General features: G+C 40.2%; 2 protein-coding genes across 3 annotated transcripts; one reads left to right on the forward strand and one right to left on the reverse strand.

Annotated features, from left to right (window-relative positions):
• Nucleotides 1-1,105: 1,105 nt before the first annotated feature.
• On the reverse strand, nucleotides 1,106-3,848 carry gjb1a (gap junction protein beta 1a). 2 transcript variants are annotated; one of them, XM_070916844.1, is made up of 2 exons: nucleotides 3,830-3,848; nucleotides 1,106-1,836 (listed from the first exon to the last, which is right to left on the reverse strand). In XM_070916844.1, the coding sequence occupies exon 2, from the start codon at nucleotides 1,820-1,822 to the stop codon at nucleotides 1,106-1,108; it is 717 nt and encodes a 238-aa protein (XP_070772945.1). In that variant the 5' UTR covers nucleotides 1,823-1,836; nucleotides 3,830-3,848. The 2 variants fall into 2 exon arrangements, with proteins under 2 accessions (XP_070772945.1, XP_070772944.1); XM_070916843.1 differs by lacking the exon at nucleotides 3,830-3,848 and adding an exon at nucleotides 3,589-3,616.
• Nucleotides 3,849-7,853: 4,005 nt separating this feature from the next.
• ophn1 (oligophrenin 1) lies at nucleotides 7,854-27,521 on the forward strand. Its single transcript, XM_070916928.1, has 24 exons — nucleotides 7,854-8,291; nucleotides 9,546-9,641; nucleotides 10,009-10,070; nucleotides 11,095-11,166; nucleotides 12,904-13,005; nucleotides 13,113-13,223; nucleotides 13,398-13,502; nucleotides 13,605-13,734; nucleotides 13,833-13,933; nucleotides 14,098-14,189; nucleotides 15,373-15,451; nucleotides 18,263-18,296; nucleotides 18,472-18,534; nucleotides 19,137-19,211; nucleotides 20,248-20,332; nucleotides 20,767-20,825; nucleotides 22,022-22,127; nucleotides 22,247-22,406; nucleotides 23,114-23,261; nucleotides 24,158-24,466; nucleotides 24,670-24,814; nucleotides 25,217-25,267; nucleotides 26,173-26,224; nucleotides 26,348-27,521. The coding sequence occupies exons 1-24, from the start codon at nucleotides 8,138-8,140 to the stop codon at nucleotides 26,351-26,353; spliced, it is 2,397 nt and encodes a 798-aa protein (XP_070773029.1). The 5' UTR covers nucleotides 7,854-8,137; the 3' UTR covers nucleotides 26,354-27,521.
• Nucleotides 27,522-27,651: the final 130 nt, after the last annotated feature.

The following is a 27,651-nucleotide window of genomic DNA, read 5'->3' on the forward strand; positions in this document are numbered from 1 at the left end:
TTAGGTATCACATCAAGTATTTCCAATTAGTCAGGAGATCCCAATAAAATACACCAGAAAGATTTCAACCTGTTATATGTTGGAACACTCCCACTGGACAATTTACGAAGCCATAGACATGTCACATGAGTCATTTCACACAATATAATCCTTTCTTTTTGAATTTCTATTTCACATTTTGGATTTGGTGAGAAAAGCTAGTAAGAATTACACAATTACACAAACTGTGGTTGATTTTATTCTGCTGTGTACTGACAATATATAAACATCCAGCTTTAAAACAAAGAGTTTAAATAACATGTTTAGCGATCAAGTAGTAAACTTCAGAAAAAGAGTTTGCAATTCAAGTTTTTTCTGGGCTGTCGTTGTGAGTTATTGCTTTGTTTATATCTGAATGATGCATTTAACCACCAAAGTAAAGAATCTTTTAACATTTATGAAATGCAACATGTTTTCCATGTATTAGTAAAACAGCAGCTGAAGAAAAGCCATAAATCCTCCAGTCCATTAGATTAAATTCATGGTGATTTAGGCAAAAGCATGATGTTTGTGGTCATATTTGATGTAAATAATAGAACATCATAGGTTAAAATGCCCAAAATATCGCTACATCATATTTCCGGCACACTTTTCTGACACAGTCCGATGATTTTAAATGGCATGTGACAAGAAGTGACATTTCATCATTTAATATTTTCATTTCAAGACCTAAAAAAATTCATTAAAATTAAAACAAGTTCATGACAATGAAAGCTTATAATGTGGTCAGTTGGAATATTCATAAAATGTTACTTAATTGATCTTTATTTAGCCCAACATCAAGCTGTTATGTTATGTCAGTACAAAGTGCTGCTGTAGACAGTCTTTTGGTCCATGGCAGAAGATGTTGGTACAGTAGATGGTATACTTCCTGTGGGAATTCTTTCTTCTATGTGTATGTTCTGAACACCACTATTTTTGTCACTGAGATTATAAAGCACCATATCAAACTGCGATGTACAGTATATTATATGCACCTTACAAGTTAAATTAATGGCTGTTACCTGGATCTAAGGTCACTTTTTGTCCGTTTTTGCAGGTATGAAATCTGTGTGTTTTGTTAGTACTAACAGAGCTTTTGTTGGATCCAGGCCCCCATAGTCGAGTCCCCAGCATTGTGCAAATGCTTACTGCAGGCCTTCCCCACTAAGAAGACCACCTCTGCGATGTTGAGCAGGATGCAAACCCCTGACACAGCCAGCATGAACACGGTGAAGACAGTCTTCTCTGTGGGCCTCGACACAAAGCAGTCCACTGTGTTAGGACAGGGGTACGAGTCACACTTCACCAGCCGGATCATCTTGTAACCAGGGTAGATCATATAAAACAAATACATGAAGGTGACCTCGAAGACGATGCGGAACAACAGGCTGATGACGTACGTCCACCAGAGAGCCCCTGTGATTTTCATCTTCTGGGTTTTTATCTGCTCCAGGTCTTTGGGGTTGGTCCGCCCTGATAGTTTGTAGAGCCTTTTGTCGACGTGGCGGCGGTGGGCCACATGCATGGCTACCAGCAGGGCAGGAGTGGAGACCAGGATAAGCTGGAGGGCCCAGAGGCGGATGTGGGAGATAGGGAAGAAGTGGTCGTAGCAGACGCTGTTGCAGCCGGGCTGCTGGGTGTTGCAGGTGAAGCCGGACTTCTCATCGCCCCACACGCTCTCCGCTGCCACCACCAGAACCAGGATACGGAAAATGAACAGGACAGAGAGCCAGATGCGACCGATGCCTGTGGAGTGTCTGTTCACACCGCTGATGACAGCATAAAATGATGCCCAGTTCATCTTTGGTTCCGGGTCTGATGGAGGAAGTGCAAAAGACACATCAGAGGGTCAACAGCTGAGAGGATATTGTGCTGAATATTATTATATTTTATTTGTAATTTAAGTTTTTCCAATACATAAAGAACACAAAGCACAAGACCAAACAAACCTACAGTAAATCACTGAGGAACAGGTGACAGAATAAAGAGAACAAATCAGGGAACATAAAAGTAGCTACAGTAATAGAAAAAACTAACACAAACCAATAAACAGAAATAAAAGTGCAAATATAATACAGCATAGATACAACACATTCACAATAAAAATATAGTATTTTCTTCCTATCTTGTGTCATAACCTTATAGAACTTTCCTTGGTAATAATTAGTTGTTGCAATTAGAGATTTAAATGTTTTTTTCCATCATTAATTTCAACCTTTCAGCAAAACCAGGCTTTTTCTGACTCATCCACTGGCATAGAACAGTCCTTGGAGCGCCAATAAAGCCTTCCAGTGCAAGTACAAGAGACCCGTCGGCTAGTAAACACAGCTTGGGAGATTCTGGTAGTGGTTTACTCTCCAATACTTTTGATTACTTTCCAAAAAGGAGACACAAAAGAACATTCCCACATTAAATTAATAAAAGTACCTTGTTCACTTTTACACCTCCAACAGTAATTATCATCCAGTCCAGGCGTTTAAGTGGTGTAGAATAATACCTGTGTATAATCTGTGAGTTTATCCGACTGCATCTCTAAGTGACCACCCAGCATCAGCCATCATGTTTATCAATATACCTTCTCCTGTATTTAAATTCAGATGCCTTGTTTTTCACAATACACCACGCAGAGTATTTGCCATAATTCCATAAAAGATAATTAAGAAAAGAAAATTATAATTTTATATCGCTTTCACTCAATACAGTATAACCAGACTCTTGACTTGTGCAGCTCCTTGTATTTGTATTTACCTTCAAAAAATGTTTGCTCCATACAAATCACTAACAGATATTATTTTCTCATTAAATGGAGAATCGCTTACACTTTAACAGTTTAAATAGACTACATTAGACCTGAAATGACTAGACTATTAATAAGTTAGTTGATCAACAGAAAAATGAATCAGCTACTCTTTTGATAATAGGATGATGTTTTTTCATTTTCAAGCACAAATATCAAACCTTCTCTATTTCCAGCTACTCGATTGTGAGGATTTGCTGCTTTTCTTTGTCTTATATGATAAGATGAATCGATAATGAAAATAATAGTTAGTTGCAGCAGTTGCTTGAGTACATTAATAGCGTCCCAGAACAAGCGATCACTGCAGCCTCACAGTAAAGAGGTTGCAGGTTCAATTCCCAACCCTCTGTGGTCTGTCTAGTCCAGCGATGACCAGAGATTTAAGAAAATTGAAAAAGAAAAAAGAAGCTTGAAATTTGTTCAAATATTTTGCTGCAAACTAATATAATTTCAGTCTAAGGTAAGTACTTACATAATAATCCACATAATACTCTATAGCTCCTTTATAGCTGAGATAGTTTAGTCCCAGCGGCTAAGAAATTAGCCAACACAAAAGTGAAGCACTGATGTTAGAGCACTTTGGAAACTTTAATAAAACTGAATGACACATCTATATTTCTCCTTTTACAACAATTTAAATATAAATAATATTTTCCCAAAAAGTCAAAAATGAATTTCAAGCCTAAAAATCATCCATAATGTTCGATCTCCTCTGTGCTGATCATTTTTGGTTGCAGTTGTGGTTCTAGTAAAAATGTCAGAGTTGTTACCCGGCTCAGCAGGAGGTGTAAGAGGCATAGGAGGCAGCGTAGAGGACAATGTTGACCCGCTGGCTTGGCATGGATGTGAATCCAGAGAAGAAGGGAGCCTCTCTGCCCCCCTCAGCAGTTGGCAGGCCACTTAAGAGTGCAACACTGAAGTCTGGCACCATGCGTCATGTGACATGCTTTCACCAGTCGCAATGGTGTGGCATGCAAAGTAGGCATCTGAACGTAACGGTGTCTGTAATACTCTCTGGTTCTTGGCAGGAAAATAATTTGTTGTCCAAAAGTGTCTCGATATGCATTGGAGAAGGAATCCTCTAAACATATGATGATTCAGAGAATATGAACAATCTATTTAAACTCTACTTTGTGACCAGCTGTATAGCTATAGATACACATGACTGAGGGACTGAAAAATAAATACTGTTTTTATAAGAAAGGCAACATGTTTTGGAAACACATGCTTGTTGGAGTGTCACAGTTTTATCTGTAACTCTAACAGTCAAGTTAAGACATAACATTAAGACGAACTATCCACGAGCAGAGATTTAAGCAGCTGAACACACTGAGAACAAGCTGTCAATCATGATCTGACAACAGAGTTAGAAATGAAGCAGGCTTACCTTCAGCTGTAGTTTGGAAAAACGCACATCCAGAAACATTTACGTTGACATTAGCAGATTTTTTTTTTCAATCTGTGACTGTGAACAAGAGTATCAGAGCACCATGACTTTGCATTGCTAATGATTTCTCTCACACTAGCCACTGCCCTGCACTGGAGAGGTCATATGCTTCTGTGCGCAATATTTGCATACAATAGCCCCATTTACAGAGGCCAAACAAACGGCTTCAGAATTTAGATCAAACGTTTTAATTTCTGCCCAGCTGAGGAATCTGTGTGGGGACCACAGTCTGTCCTCTCTGCCTTATTGTCCTGTGTTTTGCAGAGGAAGTGGAGGGTGTTTTTGACGTAATATGGAGTAAAACCTAAAGGTCTAAAACAAAGAATGACCCATAAAATCTACAGATAAGGGGACAAGAGTTTATTATCATAATAATCAGTCTCTCATCTAGTTTTTTCACCTCAGCCTTTACATCCACGTTGTTGCTGCCCGCCTAACAACTTAACACTGATTCCGTCTGCTCACTCTGGTCTCTATGGCACCGTGCACAGTTTGACGTACTTCTGTGGGATTACATTTTTTTAGGCTGAATGACCTCTTTAGCTAACTGTTTTTAGCACTGAGGTGTTCAAGTAGGCTACCTCTGCATAACGTTTTTACATCAAACGTCACAGAGGTACGGAGCTCCTGAAGGATAATCATTACCTCGCAAGTTTTATGTTCCCCCTGAACCATAGGAGCAGCCTACAATAAAAATACACTGCTAGTTTAGGGAAACACTGCAAATACTAAAGAGAGGAGACGTGATTTGACACATTATGCATTTATTGTTCATTACTCCTTTCAAAAGGCCGAGCTCTGACGGTAAACAGCCAGCAGCTGTGAGCACAGCTGCAGCGGCTAGATATGATTATAAGAACCCACTGTGCTTTTATCAGGTATGACAGATGTGTTACACCACAGGCGTTCAGGTATACAGTATCTTCAATACAACGCTAAACATATCAATTCACTACGCATATACAACCCCTGCATGTAGTTAGTGTTACACCAATTATAAACTAATGTGTCTCAGTCATAATCATAACAACCAAAGCAACCATGGCTACAGCCGCAATCACAGCTGCAGGTCGTCAAAGCAGACTGTGACCAGAAGATGGTTTGCAGTAGAGCTGACAGCATACAAGATGGTATTGTCAGCGTAGAAATGGACACTGCAATGTCAATTTTGAAAATAGATATGATTCATAAATAGATAAAATAGCAGGGGTCTCAATATTGATCCTTGTGGGACATCTTTATCAACCATGCAGACTTGATTTGAAGCTAGTGGCAACAACAGTCTGAAGTAGAAAGACACATTATTTGAATCAGCAGTAAGCAGCATTATCGACAACAATGGAAAGAAGCTTTTCTTTAAAAACAAACAAACTGTAAGCACAATGTTGCGTTATACAAATATACCTGTGTTAGGGGGACAATTATAAACATTTTGAAACTGAGCTCAGGTTGGAGACTAATCTGTTAACACACTCATATTACAGGATTGCCTCATACTTTTGGACAACAAGCAGACCCCCACAATGTAAAACCTGGATAGAGTCAGATTAAGGTTAGGATATCTCCAGGGAAATAATGGAAGTCAATGCAATGTCAAGTGTGTCAGTGTGTGTATAATCTTGCTTTATGGTACCCTGGAGACCCCCATCTGCATTGCCTGATGTATTATGACTCTGATTAACTCTTAGAATCAGTCGCACACATTGTGAAGGCTGTAACGCTCTTAAAGGGCTCTGTACTACACGACATGACTGTAGAGTTGATTTTAATTGCTACTGCTGCCTGTCAGACAGGTGTCAGTCACCTAGAGATGTAATTATGTACAAACATCTCCATGGGATGCCAAGATGTTTTATCATCTCTCATGACCTGCTCTGTAACATCTCTAACATTCCTGATGATGTGTTTGTAAATGTAAGCCAGAAGAGACGTTTTAATCCTGGCAGTGTGCTGCGTTTCTGACCTGTACAAGGATTAAGCTTTTCTCTGATAAACTGATCAAGAATCAGTCCCTGTGTGTGTATGTGTGTGTGTAAACGCTAACTGCTGTCTCCTGCTCCAGTCTTAAGGACGACATCTGGAGGTCATTAAAGTTATTGCAACATTTCAATAATGATTCTGTGACTCTGTGGAGGTGAAAGCTCCGCAGTGAGTAATATGTAATCAAGTCCATTTTCAGACAGACATGTTTTTATATTTCTTTAATATTCCTAAAGTGGTACCCAACTGGATCAATGGACTTTATTGTACTTTAATACTATTTTTTCCACCACTACTAGTGTCACTATTATATTTGTGTGATGCCATTGTTTTACATTGTCTAAATATCTTGCAGGATTGCTGCAGTTGTGTGCTTGTTGCAGCTTAAGTCTGGTGAAGCTGCCTGTGCAACAAAGACAAGTTATATTATGGTAACACGCCCAGTCACATGCAGGTGTGACCTGTTCTCGTGATATGTTTAGGAGTCCACACATGCGTCATGTATCACGAACTGCTTTCAACCTTAAATTACTTTGATTAAAGATCAATAAAAATATAAGCAAGCTGAACCTTTATTTCATTTATTCAGGGAAGTCCACATTCGCACTAGAAGCTACCCATCACAACCAGAACCTGATCTGTTGGTCACTGCAGGCGCTGAGGGTTAAAGGCCTTGCTCAAGAATGCCTCATTGGTGGTAGTGTGGTAATAATTCCTCACCTACATTTATCCACTTTTCTGGCCAGAAACCCACCTCTCTAACCTTTAGTTTTTTGCTTTGGGTGGCCACTGTACCTCAAGAAAATATGTATTAAATGTCTTCACTGTATCTGTTAATTGTATGTAACGTGTAGTGTATCTCTTATATAAATGCAATATAAAGCGCAATGTAATTATTTATGTTTTTTTCTTCGTTTTTTAGAACACGTTTTTTGCAACACAAATACATTTTATCATAAGAGGATATTTGACAGTGAACAGGAAAAAGTAACAGAATACATGCAACCATGCATTTACTGTAATCTGCCTTTGTATTTGTCTAAAGCTGCATTATCTATCTATCTATATATGTAATTAATCAGAATATAATTATATTGCTATTATTGTAATATATATATGTAATCACTAGGATATTACTATTTGTTAAATCCCACTTTCCCCGTTGTTATTACCGGTTTGTTTTGGCCCATTTCTGAGTGCAGAATTCTGACCGACAGATTTCCGACAGCACTTGAATGCAGCATCGTCAACACAATTGCTCCAACTGTGTAGCGGCCCCTTTAAGAACCTCCTGGGTGTGGAAAGGGGGAAGTTTTTAGGGAGTCCATAGCCAGCTGGTGACGTCCCATTCCGCTTTGATATACGCTCTTTGTAAAAATGTGGGACTTGAGGATGTGTATGATATCGCCGTTAGAAAACTGTATATTCATTAACACATTTTAAGTTGTTTAACGGCGTGCTGTTAATTTTAAAAAGTGAAAAAAATGATTTCAAACCAAGGTAAAGGACAGAAGGAGGCTTCATGAAAGTGTAAAATATTTCTGAATGGGACGCGTCCAAAGGGATTCTAGCCGCTCTTCTAATCACGACACCGCAACAAGGAAAAAGTGGCAAAGAGGACCAGGATACCAACAAATTACAGTTTCACCAGCGCGTCAGGCGAGGTAAAGAGGGAAGTGGATCAAACCGGGCCTCTTCCCTGTTTGGGGCACTTCATACCGGACCAGCGGCTGCCGCAGGCTCCCACGGACACCATGGTTCCTGCTGCTTTGGACAGATGAGAGTGTGGAGCAGCTGAGAGCACTGTGCGATAGACGAGCGTAGGCTGCGTGGCTCACTACGACAAATTCACTGTTTCTATTGTCTCACTTAAAAACCCAGTTGTGCAGAAGATGGGGCATCCTCCTCTGGAGTTTAGCGACTGCTATCTGGACAGTCCGGACTTCCGAGAGACTCTCAAGTGTTATGAACTAGAACTGGAGAGGACAAGCAAATTTCTCAAAGAGTTGATAAAAGATGGCAACAGTGTAATCACTGCAATCAGGGGTAAGCATGCTTAAATCTGTTTCTGTTTCAATTTCTGTTGTTTGTAAATCAATAACAGTGTTTTTGCACAGTGCATGTAGGTATAGTGGTGTGTCAGAGGATCAGGAGCATCAGTGGGGCCTTTTTAAGGGCCTGCAGGATCAATGTGGGTGGCTGGGAGAGGCAGATTCAGGGAGGTGCTAGTGCTCCCCTGTGAGAACACTAAACAGTCTGCTTTGAGAGGTCATGGGTCTGATGCAGATGTGCAGGATGACGGAACAACAAGCGGTCTTCTTTTGCAGGATTTGCATCTATCCACGTGTTGCTTTCCCACCTCTCCTCTCTGTGGGATGCTGCCTGTCATCTCTGCTGCTGGTTGTAGAGTGGGACCAGTAAAGCTGATAGTATGGACTGAGGCCAGTGACAGCATACAGTAGACGTGTATATGTGGGTCAGTGTGACACCCATGAGGGGGGTGGGGGGCACTGTTTGTTTTGACTCGCCAAGACTCCATTCTGCTGTCCAAATCAGCAGCGAGGCGCTTTTCACCTCGAAAACAGAAAGTGTCATTGTAGGTACTGTAGTGGCGCTGCAGAGTGGCGAGGGTCCTGCTGTATATTCAGCTCAGATAATAGCCGGAGGTCACGAGTGCTTGTTGCCGGGCTACACTGCACCAAGATATATTTTTGAAAGTCTCATTTTTATGTCAAGTCCCTAACTGCTCATGTGCTGCAGAACCTTTTCACTTAAAACACTGACCTCCAGCTGTAAGTGTTGTGAAATATATATAAAATAAAAGGCTTTATGAAAAGGTACGATTAAAGCAAGATTCAAAAATAAACAAATGAAACAGAAAACACAATTTGTTGATGGAAAAAAAACATGTGAAATGATTGAAAACTGTTCCATTGCAGAAAGAGGGATTTAAAATATGATAGCTACGTTCCTCAGGCAAAATGCCCTGCAGTATTGATCTGACAGACTCTGTTTTGTTTTGATAATAAAACCCAGATGTAGCAGGGATAACACATTGCATAGATGCATGCTGGCTGAAACCTGTCCAGGATGTCTTTCATACTTTAGACTTCGACCAGAGAAAATAAAAAGGCAAAACACACAGTTACAGTAATCCTGGATAGCACTTAAATTCATGAGTGTTGGGTTGAATTTAAAGGAACAATAAAGAATTGTGTATTGCAGTTAATGGTAGCTGTGACCGAGGTATTTGGAGCTCCATTCACATGTTTCAGAAGGACTAAATCTTGGTTTTTATAGGCTATTCTTTGGCGGTACAGAAGTTCTCCCAGACTCTCAGCGCTTACCAGTTCGACGTCATCGGTGACTCCCTGACAGACGATGAGATTAACATCAGTAAGAAAATGCAGACATGCTCCTTAAACACACACTTCATATTTACTCACTATTAAGGTCTACAGCAGGTTTTTCTGTTTACTAATACCATATGGAAACTACAAGTGTTACATCAAGCTTTTGCAAGAACTCTTCCCCTACTTGACCTCGGTGGAGAGGAACGTTGTTGGCAGCCACTTGGTTAATTCCTCACAGCTTAAATGTGAAGAATCAGGAAACAAAACAGAAACTTCCTCCTTAGAGCTTATTGACAAATGTGTATTAAAAAAAAGATAGCTTCCATCGTGTTTCCTGTGTCAGACCGTTAAGATAAGAATGTGCGAAGTCTTTTACTCCGGTCATCATCTTTTGTGTTTTGCATCCACAGCTCAGTCGTTCCAGGAGTTCGCCGGACTCCTACAGGAAGTAGAGCACGACAGGATGATGCTGGTGGGTTATCAACTTCCTCCACGCTGACTCTGCATCCCATTTGAACCCTCATTAGATATCAGAAGCCACATTAACAAACCCTGCAGAAGAATACACCACTTGGAAGGAAACCTTTGGCACATTCTGTTACGGACAACTAACAAGCTAGCTTTCTGTTTGTTATGATGCAAGATCGACACCTTTTGTTGTATAGTAGACATACCACAACCACATGAGATGCATCCACACATCTAGATACCATATGTGTGAATGTGTGGGCTCTTCAGAGCAATGCTGTTCATTTTGTTTCTATCTGTTCCCCTTTTGTTTTTCTTGTTCCCTGTTTGTTAATAGTTAATAGTTAATAGTTGTTGATACATTTTCGTACATGTTTTTGCCACTTCTTATTTATTTCACACACTTTATTATATGGTAAATAGTGCTGAATACTTTATTCTGTGTGTTCCATTGGTTTTATTTTCATAATTTATAGTATTTTTACACACGTTTACACGTATCTTTTCTCCTTTACCACGCCAGATACACTCACACACAGTCTTAATCTTCCTTTTGTCATCCTCTGGCCTTACACTTCAGCAGTCAAGTCGTGGCATTAGGAGTAGCAGTTCCTGTTAGACTGGGTGTTCTGGATATAGATCCATATTTAAAACCGGAGGTCATCCGGTTGCGATGGTGTGTAAGAGCAGCATTTGCTGGGAGCAGTTGAGAAAAATACATTTTCACGCTCACACTCAAGACAGTTATTTCCAAACTGTTTTCCACATGTTTGTGCCCCACTGACAACCCAGTTGATCCCGTGTGTGTGTGTGTGTGTGTGTGTTTGTGTGTGTGTTTGTGTGTGCGGGTGTGTGTGCGTGTGTGTGTGTGTGTGTGTGTGTGTGTGTGTGTGTGTGTGTGTGTGTGTGTGTGTGTGTGTGTGTGTGTGTGTGTGTGTGTGTGTGTGTGTGTGTGTGTGTGTGTGTGTGTGTGTGTGTGTGTGTGTGCGTGCACCCCAGTAACGACTGCTCTATGTTTTCCTGTCCAGGTTCAGAACGCCTCCGATCTGCTCATCAAGCCGCTGGAGAAGTTCAGAAAGGAGAAAATAGGCTTGACAAAAGTGAGTGTTGTTAGTGATTCTCCTGCTCTGGAAGTGAGTCTTGGCTCAGCACTGGAAGCACTGTTTAGTGGGTTCATAGTTTTGAGTCAAATCATCACGCAAGATTCAGATTCAATTCTTTACCTCCATTTCAACATATGAGCTCACACAAAACAACACACACAGTAACCACCTTAGGACATGAAAGTAAATTAAGTGATAATAAATAATTAAAACAAGCATTACCATGGGGCTGCTATCAGTTCCAGCTATGATGTTTACCCTTATAGCGACAGACAGACAGCAATAATAGCAGCACATTAAAGATTTAAGAGTTAAGGGCACGGACGGCCTCTGAGTAGGTGCTTTTGCAGAACCAGGATGTCCTGGTTCTGATACTTTTCACTCTTTTTAAAGAAGGGAGGAAGTTAAGAATATGGTAGGGTGAGAGGATTCATGAAGAATATTGTGTCTCTTTTGCTGCAGACTAATGGTGTAGCTTTCAGCAAGGGATGGTATCTCCTGGCCCATGACATATAATACCTTCCAGAGCTACTTACAGGATGTTATAAGCTACTTCCCCAAATCTATTTATGAATGTATGTGTGAAACAAGAATAATAAGTCAAGACTCTTCTTCCTCTTTGACAGAGTCTTTAATGTGTAATGACATTGTGTTGAAAGGAAAGCAGTGGAGATAGGCTCATGTCCCTCTGTGTGCTTTAGGTTTCGTTCTGGTTCTCACTGTATTTATTAACCAGCCACTTTCCTTAGTTCTTGCCGCTGTGTTGACACTTTACAACACTTTAGCTTTGTCACCATTTATCCAGTACTTTTAGCTTACTGTTTCAACTGTTTATCCAATACTGTTGGCTGAAAGTAATGGATAAATGAAAATAGTTAACTAACACTATTGGATATGTTAGGAAATGTGAAATCAAGAGACACACATGCTGGGAACATAGGACCCTGGGGACAGCCCACTGTTTCAACCATTTATCCAGCTTTTTACCGTTTATCCAATACATTTAGCTAACTGTTTTCTTTAACTGTATCCATTAGTTCTATCTGTTGTCACCATTTGTCAGCTACTTTTCGTTAAATATTCCAACCATTTATCAGTTAGTGTCCAGGTGTTACTGCTGGCTCAATAAGTGGATATATTCTTTTCAAATCGTAATTGTAACTTCTATTTTTTAAAATGAGTTGAGCAACTCTACATTTTCTCCAAATGCCCCCCTGGCAACTACTGAAATACCCCCTGGTTGGGAATCACTGAGCCTGACTGATAAATCAGACGGGCAGATATATATCAGCCAATAATACCTTATGGCAGATATGTTGATCTCAGCGTATATGTCAGGTGATGAGTAATAAGAAATTGCTGTACAGAAATTCCAAAAATATCTAAATTAGAAACAGTGCCTCTATATTCTGCCACCAGAGAGCTCTATTTTACAGCTGTGAAATGTCGGCTCGGTACATATCTTCTTCACAATTATAAAAAAAAAAGTTTTTGAAGTAAAAAAAATGAATATTAGCTGACATGATCAAATGTTTTAAGCTCTCAAATATTGATATCAGCCTGAAAAATCCAGCATCAGCCTATAAATTGTACTCAAAATAAAAATCTTACTAGAATTAGTTTGTGAGAGCATGATTTGAATGAGAGGACAGGATATCTAAATATTTCTAAACTGAAATTAATTTAATCACACCTTAATCTTTCATTTTCACAATCAACACGTCTGTCCTGCAGGAAAAGAAAAAGAAGTTCGAGAAGGAGAGTGAAAAATATTACTCCCAGGTAGACAAACACCTGAATCTCTCTGCCAAGAAGAAGGAGAGTCAACTTCAAGAGGTGAATTACAGCAAGTATTCATCAGCTGGGAAGTTCAATGTAGAACTGAGTTCGACAAAGAGGCCACTGTTAAATTTCCTGTTTTGTTTTTTGTTTTTTTACCACAGGCTGATGACCTCCTAGACAAAGAGCGAGTGAACTTCTATGAATCGTCAGTGGAGTACGTGTACCAGATCCATCAGGTGCAGGACAGGAAGAAGTTTGATGTGGTGGAGCCTGTGAGTTCTGCCTGTGGTCTCCCACTCTTCTTCCTCTTTGTTGCCGCATGCATGTAACAAGAGATAGAGGAAATATACATTACACCTCAGAGGAGAAACAAATCCCAGTGGTCAGTCATCCACTCTCATCCACTTTATGGCAGCGGCTCCTTTATTTTGACTTTTTCTCGACAGGTGCTGGCGTTTCTTCACAGCATCTTAACGCTCAACAACCTGACAGTGGAGATGACTCAGGACTTCATGCCTTACAAGCAGGAACTGCAGCTCAGCCTGCAGAACGTAAGTGGTGCTGCTGGCGGCTAATGACGCCATTAGTGAGATTTAATGTCATGTAATTGGATGTCCATGAGATTCTTAAATGCTGTCTGGTTTTGCCTGCAGACGAGAAACCACTACGAGAGCACTCGCGAGGAGATGGAGGAGCTGATGAAAAGGATGAAACACCCATCCCAGATCTGTAAAATGCACAGTTTCCTGCCGATGGAGGGTTATCTGTACTGTCAGGAGAAGTGTGAGTGTAACTAGGTGTTTATGTAGAAGCTCGATACTTCTGCTTGAAACCTCTCTGACAAGGCCTGTTCTGCTTTTATTTGTTTTTTGTCCCAACAGGGGCTTTGGGCGTATCGTGGGTCAAATATTATTGCAAGTATCACAAGGAGGGGAGACTGCTGGTCATGGTGCCTTGTGAACAGAAGCCTGCAACTAAACAGGTGCTCCACTGAAAAGAAATACGTAATTATTACTACATATCAAGCACTCATAGCCCCAGACAAACATCTGTAATACTGCTGACATCTACAGTATCTATAGCTCTACTGTCATTGTCTCCGTCTCACGTACCGAACACTTTCCAACTTTGTCTCTCTCCCTGCAGGGCCCCACGCTGCTGACACTGAAATCCTGCGTCCGCCGGAAGACGGAGTCCATAGACAAGCGCTTCTGCTTTGACGTGGAAACTATCGAGAGGTTAGCGCAAACAAATCAGAGAAACTGTGAGATGAGGAAACACGAAAAGCCCTGTGGGATAAACAGGTTCGGGCGGCGAGGTGAACAGGTGGCTTACAAGGACAGAGTGTGAGGGCTAAATGGACCGTAGCCCAAACAATCCCTAAGCAACAGGCGCCTGTTGGAAACAGATGGCAAACTCTGTGATTTCAGGGGAAGGAACACAACAAGCTCGTGTTTGCATACGCGGGCCGTTCAGTACAAAAAGCATTTTAATAGACACTCGAGCCATAGGCTGCTCTGTCAAAATCAAGTTTCTTGAAATCTGTGGAAATACTCGGGTTGCGTTTTTAAAGGTTTAAAAGCTGCTTGAATTATGCATTAAGTGCTGGAAAGTGTCTCTGAATGTTGAGCAGCTCATTTGTGCCAGTGTGTGGAGGGAACGACAACATAGTGAGGAGTTGGCTGTTTGACAAACTGAAGGTGGCAGTGCTGTCTAGTGAAGAAGATAGTGCTGGTGCCTCAAGATGTTTTAAGGCACCTGAAAGTACCTGAAATGCCCCCAGTGCTAGTACCCGACCCTGACCTTTGACCTTCCTAGAAGGAGCAAAATAACCAAGTTCTCCTACGGGGATTACATATTCCTCTGCTCTTAATATCCCGGCTCATTTGTTTACTGACATTGTCTTCATCCCAGTTTGCATGATGGAGAAGGAAGGCGCACAACTGTTAAAGTTGATAGAAAAGTTTTTTTAAAGGTTTTTATAGTTGATTAATGCAGTTGGCAGAAAGAGCTTTAAACCCGTAACACAGTTGTCTTAGTTAACAATTGATCCAGTAGCCTACAAGCTGTAAAATCTGGCACCAAATTTTGTTGCTTCTGCAGCAGACAGATTGCAACAGTGGAATTTCATCATCTCTTCATGCTTACCTTTTTCATCTCCATTTCTACCTCTCATCATTACCACGTGGGATTTAATCAGTTACTTCAAAGTCGCTTGAAGTCCTTCTTCTCCTGGTGTTTGTGTTGTTTTGTCCACCATGTTTTTGCTAGGGACATTTGTTAGATCGGTGACGTGTAAGAGCTTAACAAAGCTAATAGTTTAAATTCACAGTAGCTGGATGCTGTAACCCTACATCCTGTGACTGAATAATTCAATTGCAACCTTTGCCTTTCTAATGGCATTTGTTTCTGTTTCCATAGAAACACGCCCGTCACTTTCCAGGCTCTTTCGGATGGAGACAGGAAGTTGTGGATGGAGGCCATGGATGGAAAAGAACCTGTGAGTTCATTTCTCATCTCATTTAGGGGTTTTGTTCTTTTCCTAGATGTCATGTTTAAAATATCTTCAATGCAATATGGAGTCTGCTACTGGAGGGGGGGGGGGGGGAGAAGCTACAATTATCAAGATTAATGTCATTTGCAGCTTCCTAATTGGATTGCACCTAATCAAATGTGTTTTATCTTAATCAGTGTTGAACCCCAGAGAGAGAAAACTGGAACAAAATATTAAAAAAATTATATTTTATTTATTTGTTTTAAGGAAACAATATCATGGCTGTCATGATTTATATCAAATCCATCATGAGGCACATGACAGTTTGACATTTGGTAAGCACTGCAGATGTTGGCTCGGGGGATCTCATTCTGGATTCTCTATTACAGATGTGTGAGAGATGCTATGAAGCTTGTTAGGCACGTTATGCCTTCAGTGTATGGCTAAATGACGGCACCTGGTTAGTCTTAAAAGCCCCTCACAGCAGGCCTGAGTTCACGACATTGTTTGCTCCTATAATCATGTTTAGGTGTTAATAGATACCTTCCTGTGAAAACTGCCAAATGTGTGATTTGCCACAGCCGTGGTCTGTCTCTGAGTTCAGCAGTTGTGAGGCGATGAAATACCAAATTGCCTCACCAGCAAAATTTAAGACAGCGTTAATTCCTCTTTTGGTTGTAGCTTTAAACACTATTTTGCTTTCAGTTTTGCTCTCTCTGCGGTTCTCGTCGGTTCAGGTGTAGAAGTCGCGTGTGTTGCGGGCAAAACAAACAAACCGTCACTGAGGATGTGAAAATAACAGAAGGCACACTTTTCAGTGCCCTCTTCCTGTGCAACTTCCCCAATGACTTCTGTACATCATGAACATTTCACAAGCGCTTTTCCACCCACTTTGCCCAGATTTTCTCAAGCAGAGGTCCGCTGCACTGACCTGCCGCCAGGTCTGCAGAGTCTGAGCACTCAGTCCGGATCAACTCTGTGGTGTTCTTGTCGAATAATCTTGTTGAATAATCTCTTCTGCCACGTCGACTTTATTACACTCTGACTGCCCTTTAGCCTTTTAAGTAGCTCAAATATAAGGTGCCGCACGGCTTCTTCCCCTCATATAATATGGACACTTTATATTAGCTTATATGCATGCAGTATGTCCATGCATACTGTTATGTGTTTCATCCTGGGGACGTTTCTTTACACACTGCATCTTTTGAAACTTCCTCATATTCTGCTGTCTTACTGTTTGTCTCCTGAGCCCAGAACTTTCTACATAACATTTACACGAAAATATTTTCAAAGCAGCATTAACCTGATCTGGACCATTTCCCTACCATTATTCACTTACAGCTGAAACGATTAGTCAATCAAAAAAAGTTACCGGCAACTGTTTCCGTCATTTTTCCAGCATAACAGCCGTTAGAAAAAACATTCACTGGTTCCATCTTCTCAAATGTAAGGATTTGCTCAGGTTTTCACTATTTTCTGACACTTTACTGACAGAACAACTACGGATTAACCGAGAAAATGATGTGCAGATTGATAGGTAATGAAAATAATTGTTGGTTGCAGCCCTCGTAGATGCACATTGGCCATCATTTCAGAGGTTTTGTGCCCATAATAAACATCCTCAGGAGCTCTGGAAGCAACACCAGGCAGTCTCCGGTCAGCAGGTCCATTGCAGCCTGTAAGTCTCTGCTTTGGCAAATTTGTCACATATCCAAACCAAGAAGTGGTTGACATGCTTGAACCCGTGTGCCAAAATGACAAATGTAATACTAAACCTACAGATCACTTCAAGCCCCCCTTTTGTGCACTTTCCACTGAAGCTCTTAAGTTAAAACGATTTGGCATTAAGGTGTAGGAAAAAAGAGAAAAATGCTTGCATGTGCCTCTCCAAACTCGTCTAAGCAATAAGACATTTTGGCAATTTTTTGCCACTGAAATGAAAACAACCGTTCAAATATGGGAAAAAAGCTCCTGACTCCTTTCTTTGCTGGTAGCTTCATTGTCTTTGCCTCCATAGATCAGGTCTGTCAGTTCTAAAGCACAGCAGCCGTGTGATCTTATTTTCTGAATTAAAGTAACTCATTGTCATGGGAAAATACCAAAACGAAACACGTCTCATTTGTGAGATTTTGAGTAATTTCCTCCAAAAACAAAGCTGAGAAAAAAAGTAGTAGTTGTTCTATTCTCAGGTCTGAATCCATAACAGGGCATGACAGTAATATTTCACACTTCAACCACCTGAGAGGACAAACATGCAACTCCACTGTACTATCCCCAGCTGCCCTGTAGCAGGCCCTGACCTCTGACATCCATTAGTGGAGTGGGCATTAGAGTGGGGAAAAAGAACTAGTTTGGGGGAAGAAATAGACAAAGCTTTGATATAAAAATTGCCACATCTGACAGTGTCGTCCTTGGTGTGATTTACAGCTGACTGTGCCTGTAGTCATGTACTGGTTTTGATATTCAAGCTTTGGCAAGTTGAGTAAACTGAATCCTTTTGATTTGTTTGGTTGTTTATGATTCAGCAAGCGTTGCTGTTTTCCACCAGTTAACAAGACACACATTCTGTCGTCTCATCCTTTTTTCCATTATTATTATTTTCATGTCAATTGAATCAGCTCGAATAGTCCCATAAACTATCTCGGAAGCTCTCAATGTATCCAGGACGTTTCAGTTTCAGTGGAGCAGCTTTGTTTTCCTCCTGCCATCTTCAAGTTTTTGTTTTTGCTCTCATTTTCAGTTTTAAGAAAAACAGAAGATATCCAAAGCAAGTCATAGTCTTCAATTTCCTTTTACATTTAATTTTTTTCATTTCAGATCTATCATTCCCCAATTCACAAGCAAGCTGAAAGTAAGTCAGTCATCACTACCCTTGAAGTCTTAAGTTCAGATGTTGATGTAGACAGACAGTAATGTCTCAATTTACATCTCACGTCCTTGAATGCATCTTTATTCATGCTTTAACAATTACAAGTATTGTCTATTGTTTGCTGTTAACTCTGCTCATTTTTTTTTTACTTCCTCAGTGGAACTGAATGAAATTGGATTCAAGTTTGTGCGAAAGTGCATCAACTACATCGAGACAAAAGGTAAAGGGTCCCATTAGAAGTTCATCCCAGCCGTCTTTAGTCAGTCTGTCTGTTTGCCTACTTGCCCTGAAGGGGGCTTAGTTGAGTTATAGGTTACATGTTGATGCCATGCCTGCAGGCTGCTCTCAGGGAAAAAATGACCTTCTTTACAACACTAGTAGTGTTAAATAATAGTCTATTTCAGATTGTACACATCTTTATCCCAAACTATTAAGGATATCTTTACAGAATGGAAAATCTTTACAGTCTACAAACTCAAATAAAACTGCTAAAACTTTAAAGCCCAATAACCTGTCTTGAAGGCAGATGCCATCTTATAATTCTACAGGCACAATATGTTGTCCAGTAGGCTGATTCATCGAACAAAAATGGAATTAAGTACTCGAGCCATAAGAATGTAATTTGACACATGATCAGAGCATGGACCGAGGCTCACACTAAGTTGTTAAACGAACCGTCCATAATCAGGAAAGAACATCTGTATATTAATTCTGGCTCATCTAGGCTCTGAAGACACACATGTGGTACATTTCCACTGCTCTGTATTTGTCCAGATTACACTCCCTTTTTTTTCTCTCTACCTCCCCCTCTCCTTTCTCCAGGAGTCACACAAGAAGGAGTGTACCGAACAGTTGGCAGCAACATCCAAGTGCAGAAGCTTTTAAATGCCTTCTTTGGTAAGGAAATGAGCCTGTGAACATGCTCTACATCTGTCCATTCACTGTGTTTCTTCAATTGGGCTTGTCTATCTTAGTGTACAGTGTAACAGGTTCTGCAACATTTGTGAAGCTTGTGTGCATGAATGACGAGGAGATATCAGCAGGTCGCTGACTCACAGTGCTCCCACTTCAGAGGGCACTGCCTCAAAGTGGCTATAAAATATATTTCTATAAAAACAATACATCAAATAACAAAAAGATCAAATAGTGGCAAACCCACAGAGAATTATCACCCGACTCTGCAGTTCCCTTCAGCTCAACTGACCTTTGTAGAGTCTTTTAACTCGCTGCTTTAATTTTCCGGCCCACAACTTTAATGTTGTGGTGCACTCACACGACGGCAGCAGGCTGCTGTTTTCAGTGGAAAAGCTCTAAAAACTGTAAAACAAAACAAAACTGTACACTACCTGCTCAGCACCAAACAGCAGACAGACAAAGTTAGAGACTCGCTATCTGATGAACACAGCAGCTAAAGGGCCAGATATTCCCCTCAGGAGTCTGCGGAGACCAAAAACAGAGCTAAAAGAGATTGGTAGTTGGACTTATATTCATCAGGTGGCCACAAACACAACTCCAAATGAACACAGATGTTGCTCTGTATCTGTTCGAGGTGTAAATAGGCAGTTCTTTGCTAACAAATTAGCCACATCAGTTTACAAGGTGATAATATGGTGAGAACATTTCACAGCTTGTTTCTGCTGCATTATGTTTCTTAAAGAGTTTTTTTCACAGCAGATGAATGTGTCGTAATAGGAACAGCACATGTGTTAATAATGACATTAATGATGGCTCCGTTCTAGTCAAGTTTCCCAGTAAGTCATGGCTGTGAAGAATACCAGGACCCTGAAACGGAAGCAGCTAAATGGAATTCAGCCATCATTCATTTTATTAGTTCTACATTTTTTACTTTGATCAATCGAGGTATGAATCTCCTGGATTTCTGTGTTGTTTACATGGAATTCAACAAATATTTTCTGCTTGTTTGCTTTCATAGACCCCACAAACCCAGGAGACGTGGATCTCCACAGCAGCGACTGGGACGTTAAAACCATCACAAGTGCACTGAAGTTTTATCTCAGGTATGTTTGTACAGAGTTAATTTGTAAAACTGTATAACACTGTATAGTTCCAGATCTATGGTTGACGTTGTAATTATCAAATTTGAATGTCTATTTTCTATTTGACTCTTAGATACATTAAATTAATCATAATATAATAATAATTAATTATTAAATAAATACTCATTTGAAGTTTTGCACGATTCCTCCTTGTATAAATCCCTGCTATTCCAAGAATGTAGGTGTTTTCCAAAAATCTGCCCCTGTCTGTCGTGTGTAGATGTGGATCCAGATGCACATTAAAATAACTTGTTAAAATAACAAATGCAGCTTTGACAGAGGTTGTGCTCTCTGAATGCTTTCTAGTGTAATTGTGTAACGAGTGAGTGCTGCTTTTTGTTTTTCTTATGTTTGATAGAGCACTTTTTTTTACGAGTGTGTGTATTCATCTGCAGGAGCTTGTCTGAACCTCTGATGACCTACGGTCTACACAGAGAGCTCATGTGTGCCGCAAGTAAGATGAGTTTTGGAAATTATCCAGCGCTAAATATTAGGGAGTTTTGTTTGTGTGTGTGTGTGTAGACCTACTGTTAAGATATGTCACGTACTCACACAGGTGTTTCCCTCAAAATCTAAAGGTGTGCCACAACCCTTGCAAAATGTTGCAGACATGTTTTTAGATGTCTCAGGCATTAGGGAGGTTGCAACTTGGTATGTGCTTTTGCCTAAAACGTGTCCTCACCTGTTAGCATACAATAGGAAAAAGCTACTTCTGCATGGGTGTATATTCACATTGTACTTCCTAAAGTCCACATTCTTCCTTTTTGACAAGAAGATGAAAAAAAATATAAAATTGTGTGCATGTGCACACTTGTAGCTTAAATGTTGCCTTTTCTTGGTTTTAAGGATGTGTTACATTTAAGTGACGCCGTTCTCTGAGCTTAATTCTATCTATGAAGTTTAGGATATATACTCAGTTTGTGTGTAGATTCAGATCATCTTGGACAGTAATTATTATTATTTTCAGATAATTATGAATTTGCTATTTATCTGATTTATCTTTACACTTACTTCAACATGGATAAGGACTGCCTGGATTTAAAAACCTGGATGTCAGATGCAGAAGAGGCATTTATACATGAATACTGTGCAGGCTGCAGGTTCAGCAGTTTAACAAACAGCACCGGGTCAGTCTGGAAGACACTGAAAGAAATCCGAGTCCCTTGTTTGTTTTTATCTGTCACACATCATCATCGTAAAACAGAGAAGACAATGAGTTTAATAGCTTCAGCCTCATTCTGTCAGGATGTTACAGTTAAACAACAAGTGGCTTCAGTTGGAAATGTCATCATTCATTAGTTGAGTGGAGCCTCCTCATTATACAGCCTGACTTCCTTTTATTAGTCTCATGCCATCGCAGTGTATGGCTGTGCCCTACTCCACATTTCATGTTTATATATAACTGTATCATTGCTGTTACTCATTATGAATACCTTCAGTGCACCTGAGTTTTAAATTATACTGCCGTTATGTAAATGACAACAAACCCTTACCTGCATTATTTACATGGAAAGAAGTATCAGAGACATTTTTTCTTATCTTGTTCGACATGTTTATGATTTTGGTCTACAGACACTGCAGATGAAGTTTATCTGTGCCGCTCTTTCAAATCTTTCCATTAGGTAACTTTGTGTTGTCTTTGTATCACAGAGTCAGATAATCTGGACTTTCGACTGAGTGAAATTCATTCGCTTACCTACAAAATACCAGAGAAGAATCGGGAGATGCTGGAGATGCTTATTAAACACTTAGTCAAGTAAGTGCTAGCATACTTTGTTGTGATTTAATTTTGTTCTCGTCTTAAAATACGCCGAGGTAACGCGTCACTGCCCTGTGCCAACATTTTATTCAACCCATCTTGATGTGTGTCCACAGTGTGTGCAGTCACAGTGAAGAAAACCTAATGACTCCTTCAAACATGGCTGTTATCTTTGGACCCACATTGATGAGAGCAAAGGAGGAGACGGTGGCGGCCATGTTGGATATCAAGTTCCAAAATATTGTCGTCGAGATTCTGATTGAGGACTACAAAAAGGTAAGTTTTCACAGTACGCAGCCTTAAAATGTTAAAATGTAAAAGACCATCAAGTGATAGCAATTTGTACCACTTAAAGGAGTATTTCAACATTTAGGGAAATATACTTATTCTCTTTCTTGCAGAGTTAGGTGAGAAGATTGATAGCCCTCTCATGTTTGTACGGTAAATATGAAGCTACCACCAGCAGGTGGCTAACGTAGCTTAGCACAAAGAATGGAAACAGGGGAAAACAGCTAGCCTAGCTCTGTATAAAAGCAACTACCAGCTCCTCTAAAGCTCACTAATTAACATGTTTTGCCTGGTTTCTTTAATCTGTACAAAAAAAATCATCAATGAAGAGTTTTGGGGCAATTTTTTGGCCAGGGCCAGTTGCCAGGCAACCAGCGGAGACTGACAATTTTACACTTTGGTTTTTACACGTATAAAACAAACAAGATACAACGATATCGTTGCACTGAGCCAGGCTAGCTGTTTCCAGTTCTTATGCTAAGCTAAGCTAGCCAGCTGCTTGCTGTAGCTTTGTGCTTAATGCACAGACTAATGAGTGGTGTCAGTCTTGTCATCTAACTCTCGCCAAGACAGAGAAGTGTATTTCCCAAAATGTTGAACTGTGCAGCAGAGGCATATGTTTGCCACAGTCACTAATCTGGTATTTTCATAGCTACTGAACCAAATTATTACTGTAACTTTTTTTGTGATCACAGATCTTCAGTTGTATGCCAGAGGACAGCACCGCCCCACCTGTCCCTCCTCCGCGGATCACCCCGAGAAAGCGGCAACCCATCACAATCTCCAAGCGGCCGCCTCGTGTTTACCAAGCTCTTAGTCACGACCACTTCCAGCACACAGAGAGTAATTATCAGCCTCCCTTGGCCTGATTGTCATCATCATCCTCATCATTATCCCATCCTATCTGTGCCGAATGTACAGTAGATTCTTTCAAATGTTGTTTTTGAATTTCCTAGAAAGATTTGTACCACAACACACCTGCAAGTACAGAAAAATGTGATTCATGATGTGTGTGTGTGTGTGTGTGTGTGTGTATGTGTCAAATACCATTCCAGACAATTATTACATACTCCTAAACATCGAGTCATTCATTTGTTTGTCAAAGAATGTCAAATCAAAATCTATTCATTGTCTTTCTTGATTCTTTATTGCTTTATCTTTTATTGTTGATAAGAAATTCCTCTGGTGCTTTTTTATTCCAAGTACAAATAAACGTATCTACTCTACATTTTTTTTATCTCACATTAGTCGTTTTTTATTTTCCAATGCCTCTGGCTAAATCATGTAATTTTCTGTCTGTTTAAACCCCTTGTTAAGTGGGTGTGTCTCAATGCTCTCATACAGTGTGGCAGAGAAATTTGGAGGACCTGCAGCTTGTCCTCCCTGCGTTGTGTGATATTTAACTGTTCTTAACTTACTACTCGGTGTAGCCAAATAACCAACTTTGTATGATTCATCCAAACTTTGGAAAGTGCTTTGAATTCATTAACAAATCATGTTTGCGTGGTCGTAAACCAATGAAGTGCTGTGCCAGTACTTTGAAAGTTTTTGACATTCATTTATTTGTATTGTTAAGTGACCGTCAGTATATTTTTCATGTACTTTTTTTATCTTGTACATTGAAGATAATTTGCCAGAACAACATCACATTCTTCATCTCAGTGTTTAGCTGTAGCTCTTGAGTCCACTCCAAGCAGTCAGTACCTTGCATTAATCGCCATGTTGTTTCTTTGTAACAGATGGCCAGAACGACAGCTTCGTCTTTGAAGGGGAAGTCTCAGTGAGCCCCGTTCCCCTTCAGAGGACAAAACCTGTAAGCTGTGCTCCACTTGTTCCAAGAGAACCTCCTCCAAGACAGGCGCTAATGCCCAGACCAGCTAACCGCCAGGACAGACACTCAGACCCTGATGTTGGCAAGATAGGCGATGTAAAGCAAAGGCCAGATTCTTCGGCGGCGGCAAATGGGGAGCCTGGAGTCTATGTGAGCAGAGTACCGTCCTTCCAGGGCAGAAAACCACCTCCTAAAGGCACGCCAGGCAACAGAGAAGGTATGATGGACCCCTGTGTTTATGTAGCTGAAAGGATTCATAGGATTTAAAAAGTGAAGGGGCCGGGATGTAGTATAATGTAAAAAGCAAAGTTGTGATGTATTGGTCAGATATGCGAGGACATGAGAATAATAGCCAGCTCTTGAGAACTGCCCGCTTTCCCTTTGTCAATGCATGTGGCCAGTATTGTTTTTGCTTCTCAGGAGATTCTGATGGTCTGACCAGAACGAGGTCAGAGAAACATGCCATTTGTAGACCCCCAGTCAGGCCTCCTGAGCCCCCATCCAGATGCCCCGCTCCACAAAAGCCCCCGAGTGCAGCCAGCAATGAGGGCACGGCCTCATCCTAGTAAGTGCAAAAGTCTGTCACCCCCTTATTCAGGATACTTTTAGGTATGCAGATGCAGATTCAGTATGCAATTACTGTTTTGCTTCTCATCAACGTAGTTTTTCAGTGGAAAAAGCTCTAAAAACTGACTGTACACTGCCTGACAAAGTTGGCAACTAGCTGATGGACATAGTTTAGCATTTAGCTACTACAGAGCCAGATATTTACTTCATGAGGTGGTAGAGACCAAAACAGAGCTAAAAGGAGGGTAAATATTGGATTTACATTCACCGGTGGCCGAAAACACAACTCACAACAAAACTGCTTGCGTTACCTTGAGATAACAAGCTAATTCACTTGCTCTTGAGGTAACTGAATGTTTGCGGACAGTGACAACATGTTGGTCTTCTTCTTTTCCTGCAGTGTTGCTTCTAAAACGAAGTTTTTTGAGAATGCCTCCAGGCAAGTTGGCAGGTATGTAAAAGCTTTTTTTTTGTCTTTGCTCCACCTTTTCTTAAAATCAGGACACTAATCAGATATGCATGTTTTTACAGTACAGTAGAAGAACGCTAATAAAACCCTGACAGGAGGTGAAAATAATTAGAATGACTACAATTTGAAACATTTTAATTCAAGTCAATAGCTGAATAAATAGTATTATAAAGCGTTAAGTGCTGAAGATGGTGCTTTATGGTGCTGACCATAAATCATACATTTCTTTTGCTCACATGATATGAGTGTATGCATGTGTGAAATACCCTCCCAGCTACTCACACACACACCACAACTTACAAGTGTGTGTGTGTGTGTGTGTGTGTGTGTGTGTGCCTGCTGATTCTATTCTTACATTAGGCCTCTCCTATTTTGGCTAATGTTGGCCCCGCTTACTGATGACGTAATTACGGAGGTGGAAACGCAGACATCTGCTCTTTAATGATTTGATTGGATGCTCCTTGCTGCCCTCCCTGTGACGAAGGCTGTAAATGAAGAATGCCTGAGTGGGAAGAGGTTGTGGGAGTTTTATCAAAGAGAGTTGATCTCTTTCTTTGTTGTAATCTTCTCGATCAGTGTTGCGTCCAGTTTACATGTCCAAAAGGGAGGGTGTGCTGACATATAAAACTCTCATTTGGCCTTTGGACAGAAGATTGTGACTCGTCACACAATCTGACATTCCTAAAAATTGATGTTGTTCAGTCTGACGCATTGCAACCAATACTTTATTTAACCCATTTCACACAGTGTAAGATGCAATGAAGCTGCAAGATCGCTGCTCTCACACAGTGTATTAGGGCCTTTAAGGCAGATCATGGGTGGTCTGGTGGTTGAGCTGAAACCATACATGGATTTGTGATTTATTTGTTTTTCCTCTTCTAATTTAGTCCACCGGCCTCTCCGTCGCCATCATCAGCAGTGACAAATGTAAAAAAAGAGGTGAGATTTGCAAGTTATTCACTATTTTTAATGCTTAATCTGTCACAGAACGTCATAAACTGAACTGATAAACTGTGTTTTTGTTTTCTGTATTTTAATGTGAGACTTATTTTGTTTCCTCAGAATTAAAGTTAAGCTGGAGGGAGTCACCACTAATAAACTCAGTGGATCCTGATCGTACTGGGTAGACTGAAGAAATGGCTCTCCATAGAACTAGATGGATGTATATTTGATTCCATTTGATTTTTAACAGTAAGGATGGATGGTGATGGTGCAGCACAGTAACTAATTGACTTTTGAATGAGCTCGCAAAGTATTTGGCTCAGTGTTTGATCATTATTCCAAAGTTAGGAAGGAGTAACTACTATTTTGTTTTTTCCAATTGGCAATTTTGTGAATTCATTTTACAATATTTAGTCATTTTACAGTGTTAAAACGTTTGAATGGCCAATTTTATAGGAGGGAACTAACTGCTTTAACAGCTTACTTAGACGTCTTCTTGTCTTAATGCTTGTTTTTAGCATTATAAAATAGATCTCCCAAAGAAGGCTAATTGATTAAAATAGACTTAATCAGTTTAATCATTATTCATTTGAAAATGTGAAATATTAGTCTTAGTAATAACTTCTAGATTTTATAAAATGGACCATGTAGTGGCCTGTCTACTGTCAAGGAACAGCATGAAGTAATTCATTTCAAGCTACATCTATGGACCAACTGAAATATAGCAGTTGGTCCATTCAAAAAGAGTATTTAGATCAAAATTTGAATCATGTATGTCAGTTGAGACATAAAGTTTCATTCAAACATAAGTCACTTTTTAAGAGGCATTACAAAAAAGTATTTTGCTATAAAGTGTATTCCAGTCAGTGTATGAATTGAGTTTACTCTGAATATAATGGAAGTGTAAGTTTAATGGGGAATTATTGAAGCGGACTCACTAGTGCACATTCCCTCACGTCTGACCCGGTGTCACTCTCTTCTTACCTAATGTCGGTAGGCCAGGTTGTACAGGAGAGTCCTCGACGTTTACCTGAATTTGTTGCCCCTCAAATGTGTTGTTGGGATTAAAACGCAGGTCTAACATGAAACAAAAGTGACTGTTACAATATGTGAAAGTAACACTCCAGTGTTTTTTGGGTTGTTTTTTGTTTGTTTGTTCTTAAAATGGCTATTATGTTGATTTTACACTTGTTTTTTGTTTTGTTTTTTGATAACCCAACTTGAAAATTGTGGTTGTTGTCTGGTTGGATTTGTTTTCAGAAAGGAAAATAAACATGAAGAGTTCTTCACATGACTCACGGATATTTTAAAAAAAGGAGTTGTGTATTACCGTTCACTTCTGTGTTATTGCATGATGTTTTAGTTCTATCTCTCCTCAGTCTGTGTGCTGATGTTTGAAACCACACTCATGACTTAATATTTTT

Source organism: Enoplosus armatus, chromosome 13, assembly GCF_043641665.1.
Source record: "Enoplosus armatus isolate fEnoArm2 chromosome 13, fEnoArm2.hap1, whole genome shotgun sequence".
Lineage (NCBI taxonomy): Eukaryota > Metazoa > Chordata > Actinopteri > Centrarchiformes > Enoplosidae > Enoplosus > Enoplosus armatus.

Excerpts from the sequence above, each read along its gene's own strand:
- ophn1 (XM_070916928.1), top strand. The coding sequence starts at position 8,138 with ATGGGGCATCCTCCTCTGGAGTTTAGCGACTGCTATCTGGACAGTCCG. Across the intron at positions 18,535-19,136 it reads CAACTACATCGAGACAAAAG|GAGTCACACAAGAAGGAGTG; the intron begins GTAAAGGGTCCC and ends TCCTTTCTCCAG. Across the intron at positions 22,128-22,246 it reads CTTATTAAACACTTAGTCAA|TGTGTGCAGTCACAGTGAAG; the intron begins GTAAGTGCTAGC and ends GTGTGTCCACAG.
- gjb1a (XM_070916843.1), bottom strand. The coding sequence starts at position 3,616 with ATGCCTCTTACACCTCCTGCTGAGCCGG. Across the intron at positions 1,837-3,588 it reads TACACCTCCTGCTGAGCCGG|ACCCGGAACCAAAGATGAAC; the intron begins GTAACAACTCTG and ends TTCCTCCATCAG.